The sequence below is a fragment of the Pristiophorus japonicus genome, chromosome 6 (genome assembly GCF_044704955.1).
Source record: "Pristiophorus japonicus isolate sPriJap1 chromosome 6, sPriJap1.hap1, whole genome shotgun sequence".
In the NCBI taxonomy this organism is placed as follows: Eukaryota; Metazoa; Chordata; class Chondrichthyes; family Pristiophoridae; genus Pristiophorus; species Pristiophorus japonicus.
In genome coordinates this window covers 181,014,576-181,038,972 of record NC_091982.1, presented here as the reverse complement: position 1 = coordinate 181,038,972, position 24,397 = coordinate 181,014,576, and the positions used below count along the sequence as shown (strand labels likewise).

The window sequence follows — 24,397 nt, the reverse complement described above, 5'->3', positions numbered from 1 at the left end:
CAGCAAAAGATCTACGAACTTACCTTCAGCCACGGGATCCATGGAGACTTGCGCTCCTGAGCCTCTATGCGTAGACATGCATAGAGCTCCACATATCCAGGGGCACATGCGGTTCGCAAGCACCCGGGGGATCACATGGGCTGGCCCAACCAAAGAAAGGGGATCCCCATTCATGGTTTGGGGGATTTTGTACAGAATCTCCATAAGCATGAATGGGAATCACATAAAAATACATTTAATATAACAAATTGATTTTTTAAAATTACATATTTAAAATACAATATTATTAAATATTTAAAACAAAATTTTAAGTTTTGAAAAATAAATGTAAATGTTTTAAAGGGGCTAACAATAAACTTACCTTATTGTACATGTGTTTTAATGTTTAAATAAATGAAAAAAATTACTTTAATGTTTTTTGAAACTATTACGCTGGTAAAAGCAGGCCTAAGAAATTCATGGGCATTTGTTGGGCAAAAGTTGGCTCTGTGTCCGCGGAGGTCCTTTTCCTGGGGATGCGTGCATCCTGACAGATCGCAAGTTCCAGGATTTCGCTCGTACGTACCGCATGCCTAAACCGGAACTTGTGCGTACGCACCTGTAGGGACCTCAAATTACAGCTCAATGTCTCGACTCATACAATGGACATGTTCCAGGCGAAGGTACTGGAATAGTACTGTGGCCTTAATACTCTTATATTCTTAATATTATTTGCTGATCTTAGTAACTACAGGGTGAATTTACCTTTTGTTTAGTAAATTAGGGTGTGGTGCTGCGAGACTCTCGCTTTTTTAGATATTTTCTCCATTTCCTATAACATTGATCTTTTACGCCATGTGCCATACCTTTTCCCAAATACCACTCAAACTGGCTACCAAAGAGTGAACAAGATTATCCTTGTCTAATTTTCCTTCCACATGCCATTCCTCCCTGCAGGAAAGCATTTTGCCTTAGGGTGAGAGACTCCATTTGTGGCACACCTGAAATCAATAACCTACCAATGAACATTTAATGGGGAATTGTTGCTCCGAACCTGCACTACCATTCAACCCTTTACATCCAGCTGAGCAGCCAGCCAGGCGCGCGTTGGCTTAACATCTCGTCGCCTCAATAGTGAAAGCGACTGGGATATTCTACCATGACATAGCACTGAGCCCGAATCGGGCATCGGTCTTGACGCATTTTCCTACAATGGTTACTCGAAAACAATCCGTGCCCAATCTGTTTCTCCTCCTTAGTCAGACACACTGAAACCATTTGTAAAGCCTGCCCCAGTGCCTGCATCTCAGATCAGGGAGTGAAGCTGAATGTTCCGATATACTATAGCCTGCAGTGCATCTATCCACTGACTGACTCTAAGCTTTTCAATATTTGCTAAATAACTAATTGATTTATATAAAAATAAGATTTTGAAAATTCAATAAACCAGATTTGCGAGGACTCTCTGAAGCGAGGTGTGGCTTCTGACGCACGGACATTACTTCCGCTGGGTTTGGTTTGATAAGTCAGGCTGGACAAACCTTGCAGCTAGTGATGAAAGTTTGCACTGAGGGAGAGCTGCGTGACTTCTGTGTGGCACAGCACAGAAGGATCTCGTTTAAAGCTGAGAAAAGTCCCGCGTCGTGGTGTTGCACTCAGCGTACACACTCTGAGCTTTGTCTGCTGTAAATTCAACTCCTGCATCCCTTCTCTTTTAGGTAAGCGAAACACTTGGAGAAATTGTGCAGTATTATAAAAGGAATTGAATTCGTATTTAAAGTGTGAAATGGTGTAATGTGTGCGACAGGCACCCAATTCGAGAGACACTTTCAACAATATGATACTAAACGGGTGACAAAGTGCTTGTGCGTGCTGGTTGGTTTCGAAGTCAGGCAGTAAGCAAACGGGCTGGTCAAACAAAATGTAGCTTGGAATGTAACTGAGGTTCCAAATGGAATAAAACCTGTTTTGAAGTCACGAAACTTTCAAAGTCCCTACCCGGGTTAATGTCCAGCTCCGTGAGCATAGACACTGGTAAATGAGAGAACCTTCCTCACCAACACTGCTCTGCAAAGGTCATGGGTTTTCTTGTGACTTGTTTGTAATTAGGTAAAGAGCGGTGCATTGAGGTTTATCTCAAATACAATGTGTTTTGGTTTTAACCCGAAATCCAGCTGCTAAACACAGCACCCTCTTCCCCACAGTCTTGGTGCCAAATAACATTCGAGTTACTTTTCAGCACGCTCTTTTAGATGAGCGGCGATAACCTTTCACAGCTGAAGAGCAGGAGCAGGAAACTAAGCACCGAGCTACAAGTTTTAAATACATTACCAGATCCTCCCCTGTGGTTTCACAGGGGACTTCACACCAGATACTCTCTAAGTGAAGCGAAAAAGAAATTCAAGACTTGCATTAGCGCCTTTCACTTTTGGAGTGTAGTCACTGTTGTGATGTAGGAAACGCGGCAGTCAATTTGCGCAGAAGTAAGCTCCCACAAACAGCAATGTGATAATGACCAGATAATCTATTTTTTCTTGTGTTGAATGAGGGATAAATATTGGCCAGGAAACCAAGGATAACTCCCCTGCTTCGAAATAGTGCCATATTTACGTCCACTTGAGAAAGCAGAAGTGACCTCGGTTTAACGTCTCATCCTGCACTGTTCTGGAGTGTCGACCTCGGTTTTTTTTGTACTAAACCCACAACCTTCTGACTCAGAGATGAGTGTGGTACCCACTGAGCCACAGCTGACACAGCAAAGTTAGAGGTTGAAGAGTAAGTGGCACAGAGATTTAATTCAATCCTCATTTTAGAGTCGTGCATTGTCATTTTTATTACTTTGACTTTATATGAATTAGTTAAATAGCAAACATTGTAGCAAGTTAGGAATGAGAGAAGTTGAGTCAGATTTTAATATTATAGATACGTGAATGTTAATCCATATTCTCACTATAACCAAATAAATCACCTCCAAACCATCTCTTGACAATTCACAGGAGTACTCCCTTCAACCCACCTGTGGTCTTCCTCCACCCACACCAGCACTCACCCACCCAATTCCTGCTGGAACATCTCTTTCCCCCCCCCCCCCCCCTTCCTACGACCTCAAGACCTCTCTTTCTCTCTTTTCCCCCTCCCCCAATTCCTGCTGCGATTACTTTTTTCCCACTTTCTCCCCCCCCCCCCAATTCCTATTGGAACATCTCTTTCCCCCCCCCCCCCCCCCAGCAAATTCCTGTTGGGACCTCTCTTCCTCACCCCCTCAGTTCATGCTGTCACTTAGCACTATTCCCATATTCCCAATTGGAAATTAATCAGTACTGCATGGCACAAATTTAAGATCTCACTAAAAGAACCAAGGGAAAGATGAATAGATTTTTTTTAAGGCAGGGAGTTGTTTGGATATGGAATGCTCTACCAGAATAGAGGGATTTGGAAGTACAGGTTCACAGGGCATTAAAGGCAACATCTTGGGTCGATAAGGCTGTTAAACTAAGAAACCTATTAGCTTTTTTTTATCACAAGGTATAGAATATAAAAGCCAAGAGCTAATGATCCTATATAAAGCCTCAATGAGACCTTTTTAGAGTACTGTGGGCAGTATCGGACTCCACACATTGGCAAGCATATTGGTTTTGACTTTTTTGGAGGCAGCATCATATTCTATGAATCTATTAGGCCTTTGCTAGTGTTGCTGATGCTTGGATCTTGTGTAATCTGTTGCAACCTGAAAATAAACTTGTCAGATTCACTAAGACTGGTGGCAGAGAAGACATTTTTTGTACATTTAATCTGCTGCCAGCAGACTTGGACCTCACATTTGTGCTACAAGTTAATTATAGACTTGGCAAGAATTTCTATTCTGCAAATAGCAAGAATATTTTCTGCTTAATTAACAAGACTATTTGAATGGGAATCAATTTCTGGTGTACTTTACTTGAAGTATTACAAAGCTAGTTATTTTCATGTTCAGAGACTAAGGGTACAGTAAAAGTGGTTGTTACTGGACTAGTAATCTAGAGACCTGGACTAATGATCTGGAGACGCAAGTTCAAATCTCAACTGGGGAATTTAAATTGAGTTAATTAAATAAATCTGGAATAAAATGCTAATATTAGTAATAGTGACCATGAAACTATCGGATTGTTGTAAAAACCCACCTGGTTCACTAATGGCCTTCAGGGAAGAAAATCTGCCTATGTGTGACTCCAGCCCACAGCAATGTGGTTGACTTTTAACTGCCCTCTGAAATGGCCTAGCAAGCCACTCAGTTGTAACAAACCGCTACAAGAAACAATAATAAAAATAAAACCAGATGGACCACCCGGCATCGACCTCGGCACCAGCTTCGGACACGACAGCGGCACACCCAGCCCAGTTGACCCTGCAAAGTCCTCCTCATTAACATCTGGGGATGTGCCAAAATTGGGAGAGCTGTCTCAGACTAGTCAAGCGAGCCAATTTGATTCACACCACGTGAAATCAAGAAACAGCTGAACGCACTGGATACAGCAAAGGCTATGGGCCACGACAACATCCTGGCTGTCGTGTTGAAGACTTGTGCTCCAGAACTTAGTCGTGCCTCTAGCCAAGCTGTTCCAGTACAGCTACAACACTAGTATCTATTCAACAATGTGGAAAACTGCCCAAGTATGTCCTGTCCACAAGAAGCAGGACAAATCCAATCCAGCCAATTACCACCCCATCAGTCTACTCTCAATCATCAGCAAAGTGATAGCACTGTCGACGACACTTTCCATCAAGCAGCACTTACTCATCAACCATTTCACGGGTGCTCTGTGAGGACCACTCTACTCCAGACCTCATTAGTCATGGACAAAATAGCTAAATTGGTGAGGTGAGAGTGACTGCCCTTGACCTCAAAAGAGCATTTGACACTGTGGCATCAAGGAGTAAAATTGAAGTCAATGGGAATCGGGGGGGGCTGGAATCATACTTAGGGGCAGTGTCCTAGGCCAAACTGTCTTCAGCTGCTTCATCAGTGACCTTCCCTCCATCATAAGATCAAAAGTAGGGATGTTCGCTGATTATTGCCGTGTTCAGTGCCATTCACAATTCCTCAGATAATGCAGTCCATGCCGACATGCAGCAAAACCTGGACGACATTCAGGCTTGGGCTGATAAGTGGCAAATAACATTTGCACCACACAAGTGCCAAGTGAGAGTCTAACCACCGCCCCATGACATTCAATGGCATTACCATTGCCAAATCCCCCACCATCAACATCCTGGGGGTAACCATTGATCAGAATGTTAGCTGGGCCAGCCACATAAATAATGTGGTGAAGAGTGGGTCAGAGGCTGGGTATTCTGCGGCAAATGTCTTGCCTCCTTACTCCCCAAAGCCTTTCCACCATCTACAAGGCACAAGTCAGGAGTGTGATGGAATATTCTCCACTTGCCTGGATGAGTACAGCTCCAACAACATCAAGGAGCTCGACTAAAATCCAGGACAGAGCAGCCTGCTTGATTGGCACCTCATCCACCACCTTAAACATTCATTCTCTCCATCACCAGTGCACTGTGGCTGCAGTGTGTCATTTACAAGATACATTGCAGCAACTCTCCAAGCCGCCTTCGGCAGTACCTCCTAAACCTGCAACCTCTTGCCTAGGAAGATAAAGGCAGCAGGTGCATGGGAACACGATCACCTGCAAATTCCCCTCCAAGTTGCACACCATCTTGACTTGGAAATATATTGCTGTTTCTTCATCAATGGGTCAAAATCCTGGAACTCCCCCTCTAACAGCACTCCCTTCACCATAAGGACTGCTGCAGTTCTAGAAGGTGGCTCACCACCACCTTCTCAAGGGCAATTAGGCTTACGCAATAAATGCTGGCCTGGCCAGCAAAACTCACATCCCAGGAACAATCTTTGATGAAAGCTGCTTTTATATTGAGCTAAAGACAAATCTATGGAAAAGGTGCAGTATTGAGTCAGTAGGATGTTACCCGGGCTGAAGGGTTGCAGTTATGAAGAAATACTTGATAATTTGTGGTGCTTTTGCTAGGACTGAGAAAGTAGAGGGTGGTCTAATAACTCTTCATAACTTGAATTCTATGATTAAGTATGGATAGAAACATAGAAAATAGGTGCAGGAGTAGGCCATTTGGCCTTTCGAGCCTGCACTACCATTCAATATGATCATGGCTGATCATGCAACTTCAATACCCCATTCCTGCTTTCTCTCCATATCCCTTGATCCCTTTAGCCGTAAGGGCCACATCTAACTCCCTTTTGAATATATCTAACAAACTGGCCTCAACAACTTTCTGTGGTAGAGAATTCCACAAGTTCACAATTCTCTAAGTGAAGAAGTTTCTCATCTCCGTTCTAAATGGCTTACCCCTTATCCTTAGACTGTGACCCCTGCTTCTGGACTTCCCCAACATTGGGAACATTCTTCCTGCATCTAACCTGTCCAATCCCATCGGAATTTTATAAGTTTCTATGAGATTCCCTCTCATTCTTCTAAATTCCAGTGAATATAAGCCTAGTCAATCCAGTCATTCTTATGTCAGTCCTGCCATCCTGGGAATCAGTCTGGTGAACCTTCGCTACACTCCCTCAATAACAAGAATGTCCTTCCTCCGATTAGGAGACCAAAACTGTACACAGTATTCAAGGTGTGGCGTCACCAAGGCCCTGTACAACTGCAGTAAGACCTCCCTTCTCCTATACTCAAATCCTCTCGCTATGAAGGCCAACATGCCATTTGCCGCCTTCACCGCCTGCTGTACCTGCATGCCAAACTTCAATGACTGATGTACCATGACACCCAGGTCTCGTTGCGCCTCCTTTTCCTAATCTGTCACCATTCAGATGATGATCTGCCTTCCTGTTTTTACCACCAAAGTGGATAACCTCACATTTATCTACATTATACTGCATCGGCCATGCATTTGCCCACTCTTCTACCCTGTCCACGTCACCCTGTAGCCTCTTAGCATCCTCCTCACAGTTCACACTGCCACCTAGCTTGGTGTCATCTGCAAACTTGGAGATATTACATTCAATTCCTTCGTCTAAATCATTAATGTATATTGTAAATAGCTGGGGTCCCAGCACTGAACCTTGAGGTACCCCATTAGTCACTGCCTGCCATTCTGAAAAGGACCCGTTTATTCCTACTCTTTGCTTTCTGCCTGCCAACCAGTTCTCTATTCACGTCAATACATTATCCTCAATACCGCGTGCTTTAATTTTGCACACCAATCTCTTGTGTGGGACCTTTGTCAAAAGCCTTTTTGAAAGTCCAAATACAACACATCCACTGGTTCTCCCTTGTCCATTCTACGAGTTACATCCTCAAAAAAAATTCTAGAAGATTTGTCAAGCATGATTTCCCTTTCATAAATCCATGCTGACTTGGACCAATCTTGTCACTGCTTTCCAAATGCGCTGTTACTACATCTTTAATAATTGATTCCAACATTTTCCCCACCACCGATGTCAGGCTAACCGGTCTATAATTCCCTGTTTTTTTTTTTTCTCTCCCTTTTTTTTTAAAGTGGGGTTACAATAGCTAACCTCCAATCCATAGGAACTCTATTTTTCCCCTCCTAATTAAACCCTTTGTCTTCCTCTGCTGAATTCTAAATTTCTCCCAGTCCTCAGGTTTGCTGGGTTTTTTTTCTGGCCAATTTATATGCCTCTTCCTTGGATTTAACACTATCTCTAATTTCCCTTGTTAGCCACGGTTGAGCCACCTTCCCCATTTTATTTTTACGCCAGACAGGGATGTACAATTGTTGAAGTTCATCCATATGATCTTTAAATGTCTGCCATTGCTTATCCACCGTCAACCCTTTTAAGTATCATTCGCCAGTCTATCCTAGCCAATTCATGTCTCATCATCGAAGTTACCTTTCTTTAAGTTCAGGAACCTAGTCTCTGAATTAACTGTGTCACTCTCCATCTTAATGAAGAATTCTACCATATTATGGTCACTCTTCCACAAGGGGCCTCACACAACAAGATTGCTAATTAATCCCCTCTCATTACACAACACCCAGTCTAGGACTGCCCGTTCTCTCGTTGGTTCCTCGACATATTGGTCTAGAAAGCCATCCCTTATACACTCCAGGAAATCCTCCTCCAGCGTATTGCTACCAGTTTGGTTAGCCGAATCGATATGCAGATTAAAGTCACCCATGATAACTGCTGTACCTTTATCACATGCATCCCTAATTTCTTGTTTGATGCCATCCCCAACCTCTACTATTGTTTGGTGGTCTGTACACAACTCCCACTAGCGTTCTTTGCCCTTTGGTGTTCCGCAGCTCTAACCATACAGATTCCACATCATCCAAGCTAATGTCCTTCCTTACTATTGTGTTAATCTCCTCTTTAACCAGCAATGCTACCCCACCTCCTTTTCCTTTCTGTCTATCCTTCCTGAGTATTGAATACCCGTGGATGTTGAGTTCCCAGCCTTGGTCACCCTGGAGCCATGTCTCCGTAATCCCAATTACATCATATCCGTTAAAAGCTATCTGTGCAGTTAATTCATCCACCTTCTTACGAATGCGCCTATATTTTTACATTGATTGGTGAAACCAACTTAAGAAAATCACTCAGCGGTGAGAAGAAATATTTTTACACAGAAGGTTAGAATGTGGAATTCTGTACAACAAACTGTTGAAGCACAGTCCATACATTATTTTAGAAGGGAATTATACAGCTGCTTGAAAAAGAGGAATATTAAGGATAGAGTGGAATTGGACGATGCTTGTTGAGGAAAAATTGCAGTGTATGCTTGATGGGCCAATGGGAATTTCTGCAATATTCTATGAATCTATCAGACCTATGCTAGTATTGCTGATGTGGGGGTTTAAGTATTCAGTTCCAACCTGAAAAAATAAACTTGTCAGGATTCACCTAAGAGTGGTGGCTGGGAAGACCTGTTTTATGAGGTCCTCCTGAACATGGGTACAATCTCCATCATTTATAACATCCACACTAATCATGGGCAGCCTCCCATTATCTGGCAAATAATGGTAACTGTCATGTTTGTAACCTCACATAACTATACCCTTTATGTAACAACACTGTACACTGTATACGCCTGAGAAATGCACACCTTGACCACAAGGGGTGAACTTGTGGGAAACACTCCTCACCTGGTCATCCAGGTATATAAAGGGAGGTCTCACGCAGGGTCATCATTTCTTGGTCCTGTGAATAAAGGTACAGGTCACAGAGTAACCTTGTCTCCAGTATGTGCATTGTGTGGATTTGCTGTAGTGTGTAAGGACACAACATTTGGCGACGTGAAACGGGAATCAAGGACTCAAGAGAATGGCCACCGGTAGCACGGAGGAATGGTACTGTGTTGGTGAGGACTGGGCCGATTTCGTTGAGAGGCTCCAGCAGAGCTTTGTCACAAAGAACTGGTTGGGAGCGGCAGTGGCTGACAAGCGAAGGGCGCATCTGCTGACCAGCTGTGGACCTAAGACGTACGCGCTGATGAAAGACCTGCTCGCACCCGAGAAGCCGGCAGACAAGACCTTCGAGGAGCTCAGCAAACTGATCGGTGAGCACCTCAAACCGGCGAGCAGTATACACATGGCCCGACACCGATTTCATTACCACCGACGTCGGGAAGGGCAGAGCATACCGGACTTCGTTGTGGACCTTCGGTGCTTGGCCAGCCTCTAAGTTCACAGATGCCTGCAGGGGGGGAGATGTTACGGGATTTCTTCATTGAGGGCATTGGTCATGCCGGGATTTTTAGGAAGCTAATTGAGACCAAGGACTTGACCTTGGAAGCAGCGGCGTTGATGGCTCAAACCTTCATGGCGGTGGAGGAGGAAACCAAGATCACCAGACTGATTCCCGGGATGGCGGGACTGACCTATCAAGAAAGACTGGATCAACTGGGCTTGTATTCACTGGAGTTCAGAAGAATGAGAAGGGACCTCATAGAAACGTTTAAAATTCTGACGGGGTTAGACAGGTTAGATGCAGGAAGAATGTTCCCAATGTTGGGGAAGTCCAGAACCAGGGGACACAGTCTAAGGATAAGGGGGAAGCCATTTAGGACCGAGATGAGGAGGAATTTCTTCACCCAGAGAGTGGTGAACCTGTGGAATTCTCTACCACAGAAAGTTGTTAAGGCCAATTCACTAAATATATTCAAAAAGGAGTTAGATGAAGTCCTTACTACTAGGGGAATCAAGGGGTATGGTGAGAAAGCAGGAATGGGGTACTGAAGTTGCATGTTCAGCCATGAACTCATTGAATGGCGGTGCAGGCTAGAAGGGCCGAATGGCCTACTCCTGCACCTATTTTCTATGTTTTCTATACGCGCGCAACTCTGCTCCCAACATGGCGATGGAGCAGGGAGTTAACATGGTAAACGCAACTCGGAACCCCACAGGCAGGCAAGGGCAATTCGACACCAACCAGGCTGTAACAGACTATAGGATGGGCCCGCAACAGAGACAATGGCAGGTTGAACGGACATTTACACCATCACAAGGTACAACATGTCCCGGGATGGGACCATTGACACACACAAACAGAGTGCTCAAGAGTAATCAAAGAGACAATCCGAGAGGAATGCTTGGTAACAGCTGTTTTGTTCACAACAATCTCAGCTCATGCTGGAGGTGCGGGGGCAGACATGCTGCGAAGACCTGCCAGGTTCAACAATTCATCCGCAGAAATTGTAACTTGAGTGAACATTTAGCCAGGATGTGCAGGAAGCCCGCAGCAAGGCTGGTTTACGAAGTGGATGAACCACAAGAGGGGTCTGCAAGGCAAGGATATGCCTGGGACACAGCAATGGACGCTGAAGTTCAGCGGATCCAGATGGCAAACATCCACAGCTCATACACAAAAATGCCACCTATGATGATGAGAGTACTGTTAAACGGCATCCCGGTACGCATGGAGCTAGACACAGAAGCCAGCCAGTCACTCATGAGTGTCCAACAATTCAAGAAACTGTGGCCACTCAGAGCTAGCAGACTAGAACGCATTGACACGCAGTTACGGATGTACACCAAAGAGATCATCCCAGTGCTAGGCAGTGCAATGTTGCTGGTCACACATAAAGGATCTCAGAACCGGCTGCCACTCGGGATTGTCCCGGGAAATGGTCCCGCGCTTTTGGGGAGGAGCTGGCTAGCCGAGATGAACTGGAAATGGGGGGGATGTGCACGCCATTTAATCTGTGGAACGAAGTTCATGCTCACAGGTCCTACTAAAGTTCGAGTCATTATTTCAACCTGGCGTCGGGACTTTCAAAGGCACCAAAGTAAGGATACACATCACCCCGGACGCCACACCAGTGCACCACAAAGTCAGAGCTGTGCCGTATGTGATGCGGGAGAAAATTGAGTGAGTTGGACAGGTTGATAAGAGAGGGCATAATTTTGCCCGTTTGAATTCAGCGACTGGGCAAGCCCCATCATTCCTGTTCTAAAAACGGATGGCTCGGTCAGGATCTGTAGCGACTACAAGGCCACCATCAACCAAGTGTCCCTTCAGGACCAATACTCGCTTCTGAGAGCAGAGGATCTTTTTGCCACGCTGGCAGGCGGCAAGCTGTTCACCAAGTTGGACCTCACTTCGGCCTACATGACCCAGGAACTGGCCGAAGAATCCAAGCTACTGACTACCATCACCACGCACAAGGGCTGTTTGTCTACAACAGGTATCCATTTGGCATTCGTTCAGCAGCCGCTATCTTTCAGAGGAACATGGAAAGCCTGCTCAAATCCATCCCCGGAATGATTGTATTTCAGGACGACATCCTTTTCAAGGGTCGAGACACCGAGGAGCACCTCCACAACCTCGAGGAGGTGCTACGCCGATTGGGCCGGGTAGGCCTGCGAATAAAGAAGTCCAAGTGTGTGTTTTTGGCCCCAGAGGTCGAGTTTTTGGGCAGGAGGGTTGCCGCAGACTGGATCAGGCCCGCCGAATCCTAAACACAGGCGATCCGTCGCGCGCCCAGGCCCGGCAACACATCAGAGTTGCGTTCATTTCTGGGACTATTGAACTATTTCGGGAACTTTCTACCGAACTTAAGTACATTGCTGGAGCTGCTACACGTGCTCCTGTGTAAGGGTTACGATTGGTTTTAGGAGGACTGTCAGGAACGGGCTTTCAATCAGGCGCGGAACCTGCTTTGTTCTAATAAGTTATTGACCCTGTACGACCCCTGTAAGAAATTGGTTTTGACATGCGATGCATCATCCTATGGGGTTGGATACGTGTTGCAGCAGAGCAATGATGAGGGCCAACTCCAAACTGTGGCTTATGCCTCCAGGTCACAGAAAGGAGGTATGGGGTGGTTGAAAAGGAAGCACGTGTGTGTTTACGGGGTGAAAAAGATGCACCAGTACCTTTTTGGCAGAAGGTTCGAGTTAGAAACTGACCACAGGCCATTAACATCCCTGCTGTCCGACAGCAAAACTGTCAATGCCAATGCGTCAGCTCGCATACAGCGATGGGCTCTCACGCTGGCTGCGTATGACTACACCATACGGCACCGGCCAGGCACCGAAAATTGCGCTGACGCGCTCAGCAGGCTTCCACTGGCCACCACTGAGGGGGCAGCGGAGCAAAGCGCAGAGATGGTCATGGCTGTCGATGCCTTTGACAGCGCAGGCTCCCCCATCACAGCCCACCAGATCAAAACCTGGACAAACGGAGATCCCCTCCTATCTCTGATTTAAGAAATGTGTCCTGACTGAGGATTGGGCGCCCGCACACTGAGCATGCCCTGAAGAGGTCAGGCCATTTCACAGACGGATGGAAGAACTCTCCATCCAAGCCAACTGCCTACTATGGGGCAGTCGGGTAGTGATGCCCCAGAGGGGTAGGGAAGCATTCATCAGGGAACTCTACAGCGAGCACCCAGGCATCGTGCTTATGAAGACCATTGCCCAGTCAAATGTGTGGTGGCCGGGAATTGATGCAGACCTGGAACACTCTGTTCGCAGGTGCACGACGTGTGCCCGGGCCCTGGCTCACCAGGCCATGGTCACATAGTCACATAGACTACGCGCGCCCGTTCATGGGAAAAATGTTCCTCATTGTTGATGCACTCGATCCATTTCAAGTATGTATCATATTGAATTCGTGCACGACATCATCACGGAGAGTCTGCGTGCGGTCTTTGCGACCCACGGCATGCCGGACATCCTAGTTAGCGACAACGGCCCATGTTTCATGAGCTATGAATTCCGGGAGTTCATGTCAGGTAATAGCATCAAACATGTCGGGACAGCGCCGTTCAAGCCGGCTTCCAATGGCCAGGTGGAACGTACGGTCCAAATCATAAAGCAAGGCATGCTCCGGATTCAAGGACCCTCCCTTCAATACTGTCTATCGCGCCTCTTGCTGGCCTACAGGTCCCGACCGCACTCGCTCATGGGAGTCCCGCCAGCGGAACTACTCATGAAACGTACACTTAAAAACTCGGCTGTCCCTCATTCATCCAGTCTTGTCAGACATTGTTGAGGGCAAGCGCCAGTCCCAAAATGAGTGCCACGACCGTAACTCAAAGTGGAGATGGATAGAAATCAATGACCCTGTATTTGTTCTTAATCACGCTGTGGGGCCCAAGTGGCTCGAGGGTACTGTAATTGGTAAAGAGGGGAATAGGGTCATAGTGATCAGACTCAACAATGGGCAGATATGCTGCAAGCATCTGGACCAAATAAAAGAAGGTTCAGCATGGACACTGAGGAACCCGAGGAAAATCATGAGATGCTGCCCACACCACTGCCAGTGAACGAGCAACAAGAACCGTCAGCAGCATGCACAGTCCCTGCGGTCAGCCCGGACGAGCCGGAATCACCACAGGTGACAAAGACGCATGCCAAGGCTCAACAACCAGAGCCCCAACTGTGGCGCTCCACGAGAGAGCGTCGACCACCTGAAAGACTCAATCTTTGACCCAAAGACGTTGGGGGAAGGTGATGTCATGTTTGTAACCTCACATAACTGTAACCTTTATGTAACAACACTGTACACTGTATACACCTGAGAAATGCACACCTTGACCACAGGGGGTGAACTTGTGGGAGACACTCCTCACCTGGTCATCCAGGTATATAAAGGGAGGTCCCACGCAGGGTCGTCACTTTTTGGTCCTGTGAATAAAGGTACAGGTCACAGAGTGAACTTGTCTCCAGTATGTGCATCGTGTTGATTTGCTTTAGTGTGTAAGGACACAACAGTAACCATTGGCAAGTACCATAGGCTTGGTTTCCAAGGCTCAGGTTGGAAACATAACATTTTGATGCTTTGTTCCCGTTCCAGTGCCCTTTGTGAGCAGTAGAACCAATATTGTTTGATAAAATGCCACTTTCTTAGAATTGGTGACCCAAGTGGGTGTCAGCTAGCTTGTGCTGAGGTTATTTTCCAAAAAACATCTGCATCCAAAATGATCTGTCCATGGTGAGACACAGGTCTGTCCAAAACAGAGTCTCCAGTCCCAGGTGTATGGCTGTAAAGAGGCTAGGTTCTTCACTGTAGCAAGAAAAGATCAAAGAGACATTTCAGGGGTGTTCCAATTCAGAATATTATTGCCAAAGACCCCCAGGGCATGTGACCTGTCCAATCTCTTCGCCACCTTTGGTACTGGCCTTGGGATAGCAGGATATCTGATGAATCGGTCTTATTTTGGAGCATGCCTTGAAGCATTTGCAGTCCTCCTGTAACATATACTGTAACAACTTAAGTGTTTAGTATAACTGAGATTCTCTTGTATTAAGCTCTGTGATGCAGGCAGGCATTTCCTTGATGAAAGTTGAATGAGGGAACCTGATAATACATTGGGTGATATTAGATATTGGTGACCCCATTCTGCAATCATCGCTATTTAATTTGTGATTGATTGGAGCTGGGAAACGAATATAATTCTTGGGTGTTATTTACCGTACTTTGAGATACCTTAAAGGCACGTTTGAAGGTTTGTATTGACCTACTAAATTTCAGAGTGCCGCCTTGTAGAGAAACAATAGAGCTCATCCTAGGCTATATGTGCAGGTGTGGTATTGTTAGTGTATTATTGTTTACTGCAGCTATGAAAAATATTGGCCCGGAATTTCTGGTCAGCAGTGAAGCAAAGGCATTCACTACTGGCCTCTAGGTACGCTTCACGCAAGGATCTCGTTATCCCTGTGTCGAGAACCTTGAGGTTTCTGACCTTCAACGAAAGGTAGTGGGGATTTCCTAGTGCGAACTGCTGTGACGTCAACAGGTTGTCTAAGCAGCCAATCAAAATGCAGAATTCACAGACAGCAAAGAAGTAAGCTCTTAAAATTCTAACTTTTTATAAATGTTGGAGCAAAACAAAGATTGGGGCTCTCCCATGGGCGGGGTGGGTGGGGAGCAAATCTGAAATAAAAGACTTGGAAAAGAAAGTTAACCTTTCTTTTTGAAAGTTTTCTTAAATTTTTTTTAGTTTGATTTAAAATGGACAAATTTCACACTACACAAAATAAGAATTAGTTTTCCAGGCCCTTAGCATTACTGCTAAACAAATGTTGTTAACCCCCCCACCCCAGTTACACCTCATTCCTTTGGGTCTAACATTTAGTGGGGAATATTACAGCATACTTACTAGTGAACTTCAGAACTGTCAATGATTCAGGAAGTTGCAGTCCGTTACAAAGGCGGAATGACGGCGAACGCTGGCAGTTCACCATCGTCCCAACCGCAAATTCTGGGCCATCAGCTATTTTGACGATGACTGGTTCATATTTCAGTTACAGGACTTTCTAATTATAATAGTTTTATGACTCGTATGTTTTGGAGCTGTATTTACCAGGACTTTGAATGATCCGTTTTACAATCAAGTCACTGCCTTGAGACCGCACTTGATTCCTTTCTCAAACTCTTCAATCCAGTTCAAATTGTTCGTGTTAATACTATTTTAATATTGGTGTATTCTTCTAGTCATTGCTGTAAATGTGATTTGTCTATTTTAATTGCTTAGAAAAAAGTGTAGTATTGTACATGGTGGAACTCAATTATCATATTGAATTTTATGACCTGTTTTTAGATTTTAGAAAGCAAAAAAACTTGATTGATTTAAGTGGATTTTTTTTTGTTAAGCAGGCTTGTTCCCTTGCATGCTGATTTTAAATCAGCTCAGCTTGACCACCCTGCACATAAATTAACAATACTTATATAAGACCGGCATAATAGATCTTTCTGTAATATCCTACATGGTCATCATCATAGGCAGTCCCTCGAAACGAGGATGACGTGCTTCCACGCTAAAAACGAATGAGTTCACAGGTGTTTCAATGAAGGACCTAATATTCCAGGTCCTGAGCTACATCCTGAAGGGTGGAAGATGCCTATGCATGGATTTTTTTAACGTGTGGTGGCTGTTGCACACCAGCCACCACACGGGCTTGACAGAGCTAGGTCTTGGTCTAATGGCAAGGAGTATCCAAAACGACTGGAGACCTGCTCTGCTGCATGGACCTAGTGCACTCACATCAATGTGGGCTGGCCCATGCTGCCCCTAGCCCTGAACTCACGCCTCTCCTGGGCCCCGATCACATTCCTCCACAGGCTCTCGCCGCTCCTGCTGTATCTGCCCACGCTCCAATCATCAACCTGGACCTTGACGTCACTCTTTGCTGCCGTCTCCCTCCTGCACCAGCTCGCGCTGCTCCCTGATGTGGCCTCCATGCTGCTCCTGGGCTGCCGCACTTCCGCTCCTTTTATGGCCCCGACCTGCTGTTGGTGTACAGATAAAGGGCCCAAGTTTGCCCCGACGCTTGGAACGGCACATCACCGTGAGGTGCACCGACTTTCTAGAACAAAAAGCGCGGCTAAAACTTACCGAGGAATTCTCCCCACTCCTCGGGACGTCGTCGGGATCAGCGTAGCCCACCACATCCATTGGGGGAAGGAGCCAGGTCCAGGCACTCATGCGCACGAGACTGTGTGCAGAAGCTCCTCGCCCCGAATCTCTGCAGGCTGTATGGGAGGGACCCGAAGCACGCCCTCTCTAGCCCTGGCTGAATGGGTTCCTGGAGCGGGTGACTGACTATGTGGAGGAGAAGGCGATCCTGAGCTCGGACCTGGAGACGGCAATGTCCGTCATCAGAGACAGGAGATCCCGGGAACAGAAAGCCAAACAACAACGGGAGAAGGAGCTGGCAAAAGTGACCATCAAGAAGGAAGATGTCGAACTCATTATGAATGAGATGGAGATTTCTCGAAGTGCAGCAGTGTGTGTTCTCCGGGAGCATCTGGGAAATGCCGAAGCTTTGATTGCTCTCACTGACTGAGGCCATCGAGTGTTCCTTCCGACTGTCTCGGAGATGTTTGGGTGGGCGGGGTTTGCAGGAAAGTAGAGATTGTGGGGGCAAGATGTGAGTAGGATGGGACCTGGGCAGACTTGTCTGTTTAACATTGCCCGCTGTTTGGGGGTAGGATTGGAGCGGTCTCCGTGAAATGAATGCTTTGCTTGTGCAAGAGTTTCTCGTTGTGCCCCAACAATGTATCCCGAAGTGGGCGCAGCCTTCCAAATGGAAAAGATTGAAAGGACTCTGAACTTGAAACAATAAAATCCAAGCTCACTGAATCCCCAAAAAAAGGGATTCCCATGGTGTTGCCCCGGTGCGTTTTGTTACTGGGAGCAAGATCCTCAGGATACTGAAGTCCAAGGGGCTGGCTCCAGATCTTCCAGAGGATTTGTACCATTTGATCAAGAGGGTACATCCACCTCCCCTCCACCCTCCACCCCCCCCCCCTTCACATAAAGGTAGGACTTCTATTTTTTATTATTGATTGATTGCTTATTACTTTGGTCTTGGTGGTTTAGGTGCAGGATTCCTTCTATTTTTTAGCTGTTAATTAATTACTTATTACTTTTTGTGCTTTGTATGTCTTGGTGCTAGGTTCAGGTCCTCTCAGCTTCCTAGTATTTTTTATTTTATTTTGTGCTTTGGTTAGTGCTTCTTTAATGTTGTGAACATGTTTAGTGCTTTGGAAAATCCTCTAACATCCTCCCCCCCCCCCCCCCCCCCCAATATCTCTGGCTACCCGCGCTGATATCTTAAGTCTCCAACGTTTTCTGAGCATACAAAAGTGGACACATACGCTGGCCTAAGTTAGTTTGGAGTAACTTTTCACTGTCTAAACTTGCTTCAATGGCCAAAACAGGTGTAAGTGGCTGGTAACGCCTCCTTTTGTAAAAAAAAATGAACTAACTCACTTAAGCTGGAGCAAATTAAATGGGGAGAATTGTGATTTTTAAAATACTCCAAAAAAAAATTGTTCCTCCAAAACTTGTCTGATCAAGTTACATGCAGGCAGCGTTAAAATAAGTAAAACTTTAAATGATGCCTTAAAACAAATATATACATAAAACCAACGGATGCAGTTAAAGAAAGTTCAAACGTGTCGTCTTAATCTAAAGAATGTGTCATTAAATTACATACTAAGATTGCAAAACCCATCCAATGTTGTTCAGCCTTGGGGATTTTAATTAATTTTTGGGGGGCATATTAAATTAGATTTTCCTACTAAGGTGCTAGAACCATTTCATAAGTCTCATCATTTCAAAGGCTTAAAATTTAGTATTTTTAAAGTGGTTCTGTTGGTTAATGAGGGATAAAAACATGTCATAGAATCTCAACATTCAAAGACAACACAAATTGGAACCTGTTATTTTATTTATGCTGAAAATTGGTTTACACAACTTGGCAAAGTTAGCAGTTTTTCAGTCATTTTCAATGACTTTTTTTCCCCTACAGCCTTGAAACTTATGTTGAATGTTTCTTTGACTTGGCAATGAAAATGTTCAGAATTAGGTTAATGTCACTGATAATGGTTCAAAATGATTTTTTTAAACCTTGATCATCATAACAAAGGCATTAGTTTTAACTAGTATTTTAACCATCTCCTGACTTTCTGCTTCCCCACCCTGCTCTCTTCAATATCATCATCATCGGTGGTCCCTTGTATCGAGGATGACTTGTTTCCACGCCAAAAAGGGATGAATTCACAGGTGTTTCAAAGAAGGACCTAATATTCCAGATCCTGAATTACATGTTGAAGGGTGGAAAATGCCCGTGCTTGGATTTTATTAACACCACACAGGCTTGACCGAGCTAGGTCTTGGTCCAGTGGCAAGGATTAACCAAGACAACTGGAGTCCAGCTCTGCTGCACGGACCTAGTGCGCGCACACATCGTAGTGTGGGCTGGCCCATGCTGCCCCAGGGTCCTCGCCTCTTCTGGCCCCGAACTTTTGCCTCTCCTGGGTCCCGATCACATTGCTCTGCAAGCTCTCACTGTTCCTTCGCCCCGACCTCGCCACTCCTGCTGTACCTGCCCACACTCCAATCACTGACCTGGGTTATGGTGACATCCAATCCGGTGACATTCAATCCAGTCACCCTCTTCACACCCTTCGCCCTCCTGAAGCGGCTCGCGCTGCACCTTGAAGTGATGTACTTCACGCCACTCCCCCGAAGGCCCTGACCCGCAAGGACCATCAGCAGGTCAGGCCCCCCCCCAAAAGGGCAGCGTGGAGCCCGACCTGGCACTTGGCGTGGTAGCCCTGACCTGCAAGGACCATGGATGACTAAAGAGGTAGAGGACAACGTACTAAAAAAAAATACAAGAATGCAAAAAAAGCATAGATCTTGGCTAATGGGAGAGGCACAAAGAACAGCAATGTGTGACAAAACGAATAGCAAGAGCTGCAAAATGGGAGTGTGAGATTTCCTCACTGGCATACCGTTCCATAGGTGGCAGTGTCTTGCCCAAGTGGTCATTATTCATGTATTAGTGTTGATGTGATTGCTGTCAGGCAATCCAACAGCAAAGGACATGAGCCTGACCCTGTCCTCAACTAGTATCCGCACAAGTACTTAACACAGAAACATAGAAAATAGGTGCAAGAGTAGGCCATTTGGCCCTTTCGAGCCTGCACCACCATTCATAAGATCATGGCTGATCATTCACCTCCGTACCCCTTTCCTGCTTTCTCTCCAGCAGGGATTGCCATAATAATGGTCAGAAGTTGGAACCCTGGCCATGTTTTCTCTTCCTTAATCGGGATGCTGTGGCCAATTGTAGAGTCACTACCACTGCGTTAGCAGAGGTCAGCTAACTTGGCGTGCACCATGAATTGAACCAATAACGGTCCTGATCCATGTTGCTACTTTTACATCAGAAGAGTGCATCTGATGATTGATTCTATGTTCTTCCTCTGGCTGCACCCTACCTAGCTGGACCTGATGGCATCATAGTCTCACAAATATATCATTCTTTGTAACCATTTTTGAGGCCTCCTTCATTAATAATAGGCAGTGATAGATAGCACATAAATACTAAAGAAATCACCACTATGAAGTAAAAGGTCACCTTCCTATTCTGTAATTGTTGTTGGAACCATTTCTTTGTGGGTTAACGCTACCAGTTCTGTAAGGTAAATACAGGGAATTAGTATCCCACATTTGCACATACTAGTAAACTGATCTTCTGTATGAGAAAGCCTGTCATTTATTGTGAGATTCCATTGCTGAAGTAAAACCCTCACCACTCTGTTCAGAGAAAGTGCTGCTAAAATCGGGCCCTGTTTTTCTTAAAAGTCGTCATCCTCAAATCTTTCAGACATTGCAACGATTAAAATTAGTTCTCCTGGGATTTCTCTCGAGGTCACAGTCTCCAATTTGTACAATGAAACTGGCACATGACCAGGATTGCACTTGTTAACCCTCTCTGATTGCCCGGGAGTCTCCCGGAATTGAAGATGAATCTCCCGGGCACTACTGTGAGCAACCTGGGAGAAAATGCGGTTGGGAAGTTCATACCGTTGCAGTGAAGTTTTGAAATAACCTCCAACTCATTATCCTGTTGGCTGAAAAAGTTCTACTCTACCCAACAAGACCAAAGAAACAAACTCTCCCCGCCCCTTCCTCGAAGACAATAAAGTTTTTGTTAGTGGGTTATGATTAGTTAGAATGGCTTGGTAACATCCATGAGTTTATATTTTAATGGCTCTTTTTCCCCTCTTTCTGAAAGGTGGATTTCACAGTGGGACGTGGGAATGAGCAGGTTCCAGACTGTCTGGTACTTGACTATATTTCATATCTGAGCGTCAAGAAGCAGGAACTTGAGGTTTGTTTCATTATTGTATTTAAGGATTGTTTAAAGAGAGGTATGGACATGTGTGTGGATATAACAAACTGCTGATTTTAGTATTTGCTATAGAGATTCAGGTGTAGGTGCTGGTGCTTAAAGGGCAGTTTTGCGTGCTCCATCAATTTGACATTTTTCTCCTCCGCAGCTCAAGCTAAGGTTCTGTCATGGATCAGGCTGAAGCCTCCTGTGCAATTTCTTTGCATTAGTCTGCATTTGTTCTGAAAGGTATGCGAAGCACGTAAACAGTCCTAGAACCCTGAAACAGAAAGCAAGTCCAATAAGAGCTGTCCACACACGCTCTGAGAGCGGGGCAGTAACAGACAAGCTGCTCAGTGCAATAACATTTGCAAGCTGCGGGCAAAAATCGCATGAACAAACCTTCAGGAATATGTCCAACCAGAGTTGGCAAACCTACACTTGACTGAAATTTAAAACAGGAAGACTGGCGCCATAGAAGATTCTCCCCCGAGACAAGCAGCAATTATAGGATTAGTGTAAGAGCAGATGGGTACAGTATCTTAAGTTATGTTACTGGACTCGTAGTCTACAGGCTTGGACAGTGAGTTCAAATTCCACTATAGCAGTTTGAGAATTTGAATCCAGTTTATCAGTAAGAGTGACTATGAAGCTGTTGGATTGTATTGAAGGACAAAAAGCTTTTGTCAGCTAACCAGGTCTCCATAATGCTAACTGTCGGCGTAAAATGCTCACGGTTGACATGTATGCAGTTTCCCCTTTTCGCAAACATTGGAAAAAAGTTGGTGAGTATCAAGCAGAGAAAAACTGTTTATACTCATGAAGGAAACATGTAGTGTGGATAAATGAAGGTAGGTAGTTATATTTTAATTCAGTTATTTAACTGAAATATCCAGAGAATTGTGAATTTAACTCTTTGTATTTCATTACTCTCAGGAAACATTCAGATGAAGATGTGCTTTAGGAGGAAGAGACTATTAAAAGTTTGCTGTATAATATCTTTTGTGCTTGTGGTAACCTTGACTGTGCTACAGAGAAGCAGCAATACTCGCCAGGAATTACAGAATATCTCCCAGAGATCCAGTTCTTCAGAGGACAGACTGGTTGCCACTTTTTTGAGCTACTTTACTCCCGAGGATAACTTTTGGAGTCCCAGAAAAATGGAGACCACTGCCACGGAAACACACACAGTAACAGCAGCAGGGAATGAGACCAAACAATGGGATGTAACAAGCACCAACTGTACTTCCAACAATATCACTCAGACTGAATGGTTCAATGGCTTGGAGCCAAACTTTAAACAGTTCTTACAATACAGACACTGTAGATATTTTCCAATGATTCTTAACCATCCTGAGAAATGCAGTGGTGATGTTTATCTTTTAGTAATTGTTAAATCCATAATAACACAGTATGACCGAAGGGAGACCATCAGGAAAACATGGGGCAGGGAAATAGTGATGGATGGGAAGCAAGTCAAAACCCTATTTCTTTTAGGAACTTCATCCAATGGAAATGAAAGGTCCCACCATCAAAAACTCTTGGAATATGAAAATATTATCCATGGGGATATACTCCAGTGGGATTTTTTGGACACTTTCTTCAATCTCACCTTGAAAGAGGTTAACTTTCTCAAATGGTTTTCCACATATTGTGAGAATATTGAGTATATTTTTAAAGGTGATGATGACGTATTTGTGAGCACAGAGAATGTTCTTGAGTTTCTTAATGCACCCACAGTCACACATCTTTTTGTTGGGGATGTCCTGTACAAGGCTAAACCAATTAGAAAAAAGGAAAATAAATATTACATACCTGAAGCTTTGTACAATAAAACTTACTATCCACCTTATGCAGGGGGTGGTGGATTTTTGATGGCTGGACCACTTGCAAGAAGATTGTACAAGGTGTCAGAAAGCTTAGAGTTGTACCCCATTGATGATGTTTTCCTGGGGATGTGCCTGGAAGTGTTGAGCATAACCCCTGTTCATCATCGGGGCTTTAAGACCTTTGGAATTGTGAAAGACAAAAGCAGTAAAATGAATAAAGAGCCTTGCTTCTATAAAAGTATGTTGGTGGTGCACAAACTACTTCCAGCAGAACTTCTAGAAATGTGGAAAACTGTTCACAGTGACATTTGTTGTTCAAGAAAAGTTGAATTATTATAGGTACTTTCCCCAAACTGTTCCAAAGTTCAGTGCAATTTGTAATGGGAAAGCAAGATTCTATATTAAATACAAAATTCTGATCCTATTTGAAAGGAACTGGATATTTAATTTATATTTTCCATGAACAATAATCTCAATTTTAAATTAATGTTTTCCTACTTCATTCTTTACTGATTCTATGCAATTAAAATAATGGTGCCTAAATAGATTTGTATTTATTTATTATTCATTGTCCACATAAAAGCTCACAGGGTTGGGGGTAATATATTAGCATGGATAGAGGATTGGCTAACTAACAGAGAACAGAGAGTCGGGATAAATGGGTCATTTTCTGGTTGGTAACCAGTAACTAGAGGGGTGCCGCAGGGATCAGTGCTGGGACCCCAACTATTTACATTTAATAACGACTTGGAAGAAGGGACTGAGTGTAACCTAGCCAAGTTTGCTGATGATACAAAGATGGGAGGGAAAACAATCTGTGAGGAGAGGACACAAAATCTAGAAAAGGACACAGACAAGCTAAGTGAGTGGGCAAAAATTTGGCAGATGGAGTATAATGTTGGAAAGTGTGAGGTCATGCACTTTGGCAGAAAAAAATCAAAGAGGAAGTTAATATTTAAATGGAGAAAGATTGCAAAGTGCTGTAGTAGAGTGGAACCTGGGGGTACTTGTGCATGAAACACAAAAGGATAGTATGCAGGTACAGCAAGTGATCAGGAAGGCCAATGATATCTTGGCCTTTATTGCAAAGGGGATGGAGTATAAAAGCAGGGAAGTCTTGCTACAGCTATATAAGGTATTGGTGAGGCCACACCTGGAATACTGCGTGCAGTTTTGGTTTCCATATTTATGAAAGGATATACTTGCTTTGGGGGCAGTTCAGAGAAGGTTCACTAGGTTGATTCTGGGGATGAAGGGGTTGACTTATGAGGAAAGGTTGAGTAGATTGAACCTCTACTCATTGGTAAGATCGCCTCTCATTCTTCTGAATTCCAATGTATAAGATTATGAGGGGCTTGACAAGGTGGATGCAGAGAGAATATTTCCACTGATGGGGGAGACTAGAACTAGGGTGCATAATCTTAGAATAAGGGGCCGCCCATTTAAAAAAAGAG

General features: G+C 44.7%; 1 protein-coding gene across 1 annotated transcript; it reads left to right on the top strand.

Annotated features, from left to right (window-relative positions):
* Nucleotides 1-1,540: 1,540 nt before the first annotated feature.
* Nucleotides 1,541-23,476, top strand: b3gnt7 (UDP-GlcNAc:betaGal beta-1,3-N-acetylglucosaminyltransferase 7). The gene is made up of 3 exons (XM_070883461.1): nt 1,541-1,697; nt 21,019-21,114; nt 22,051-23,476. The coding sequence occupies exon 3, from the start codon at nt 22,062-22,064 to the stop codon at nt 23,280-23,282; it is 1,221 nt and encodes a 406-aa protein (XP_070739562.1). The 5' UTR covers nt 1,541-1,697; nt 21,019-21,114; nt 22,051-22,061; the 3' UTR covers nt 23,283-23,476.
* The last annotated feature ends 921 nt before the right edge of the window (nt 23,477-24,397 follow it).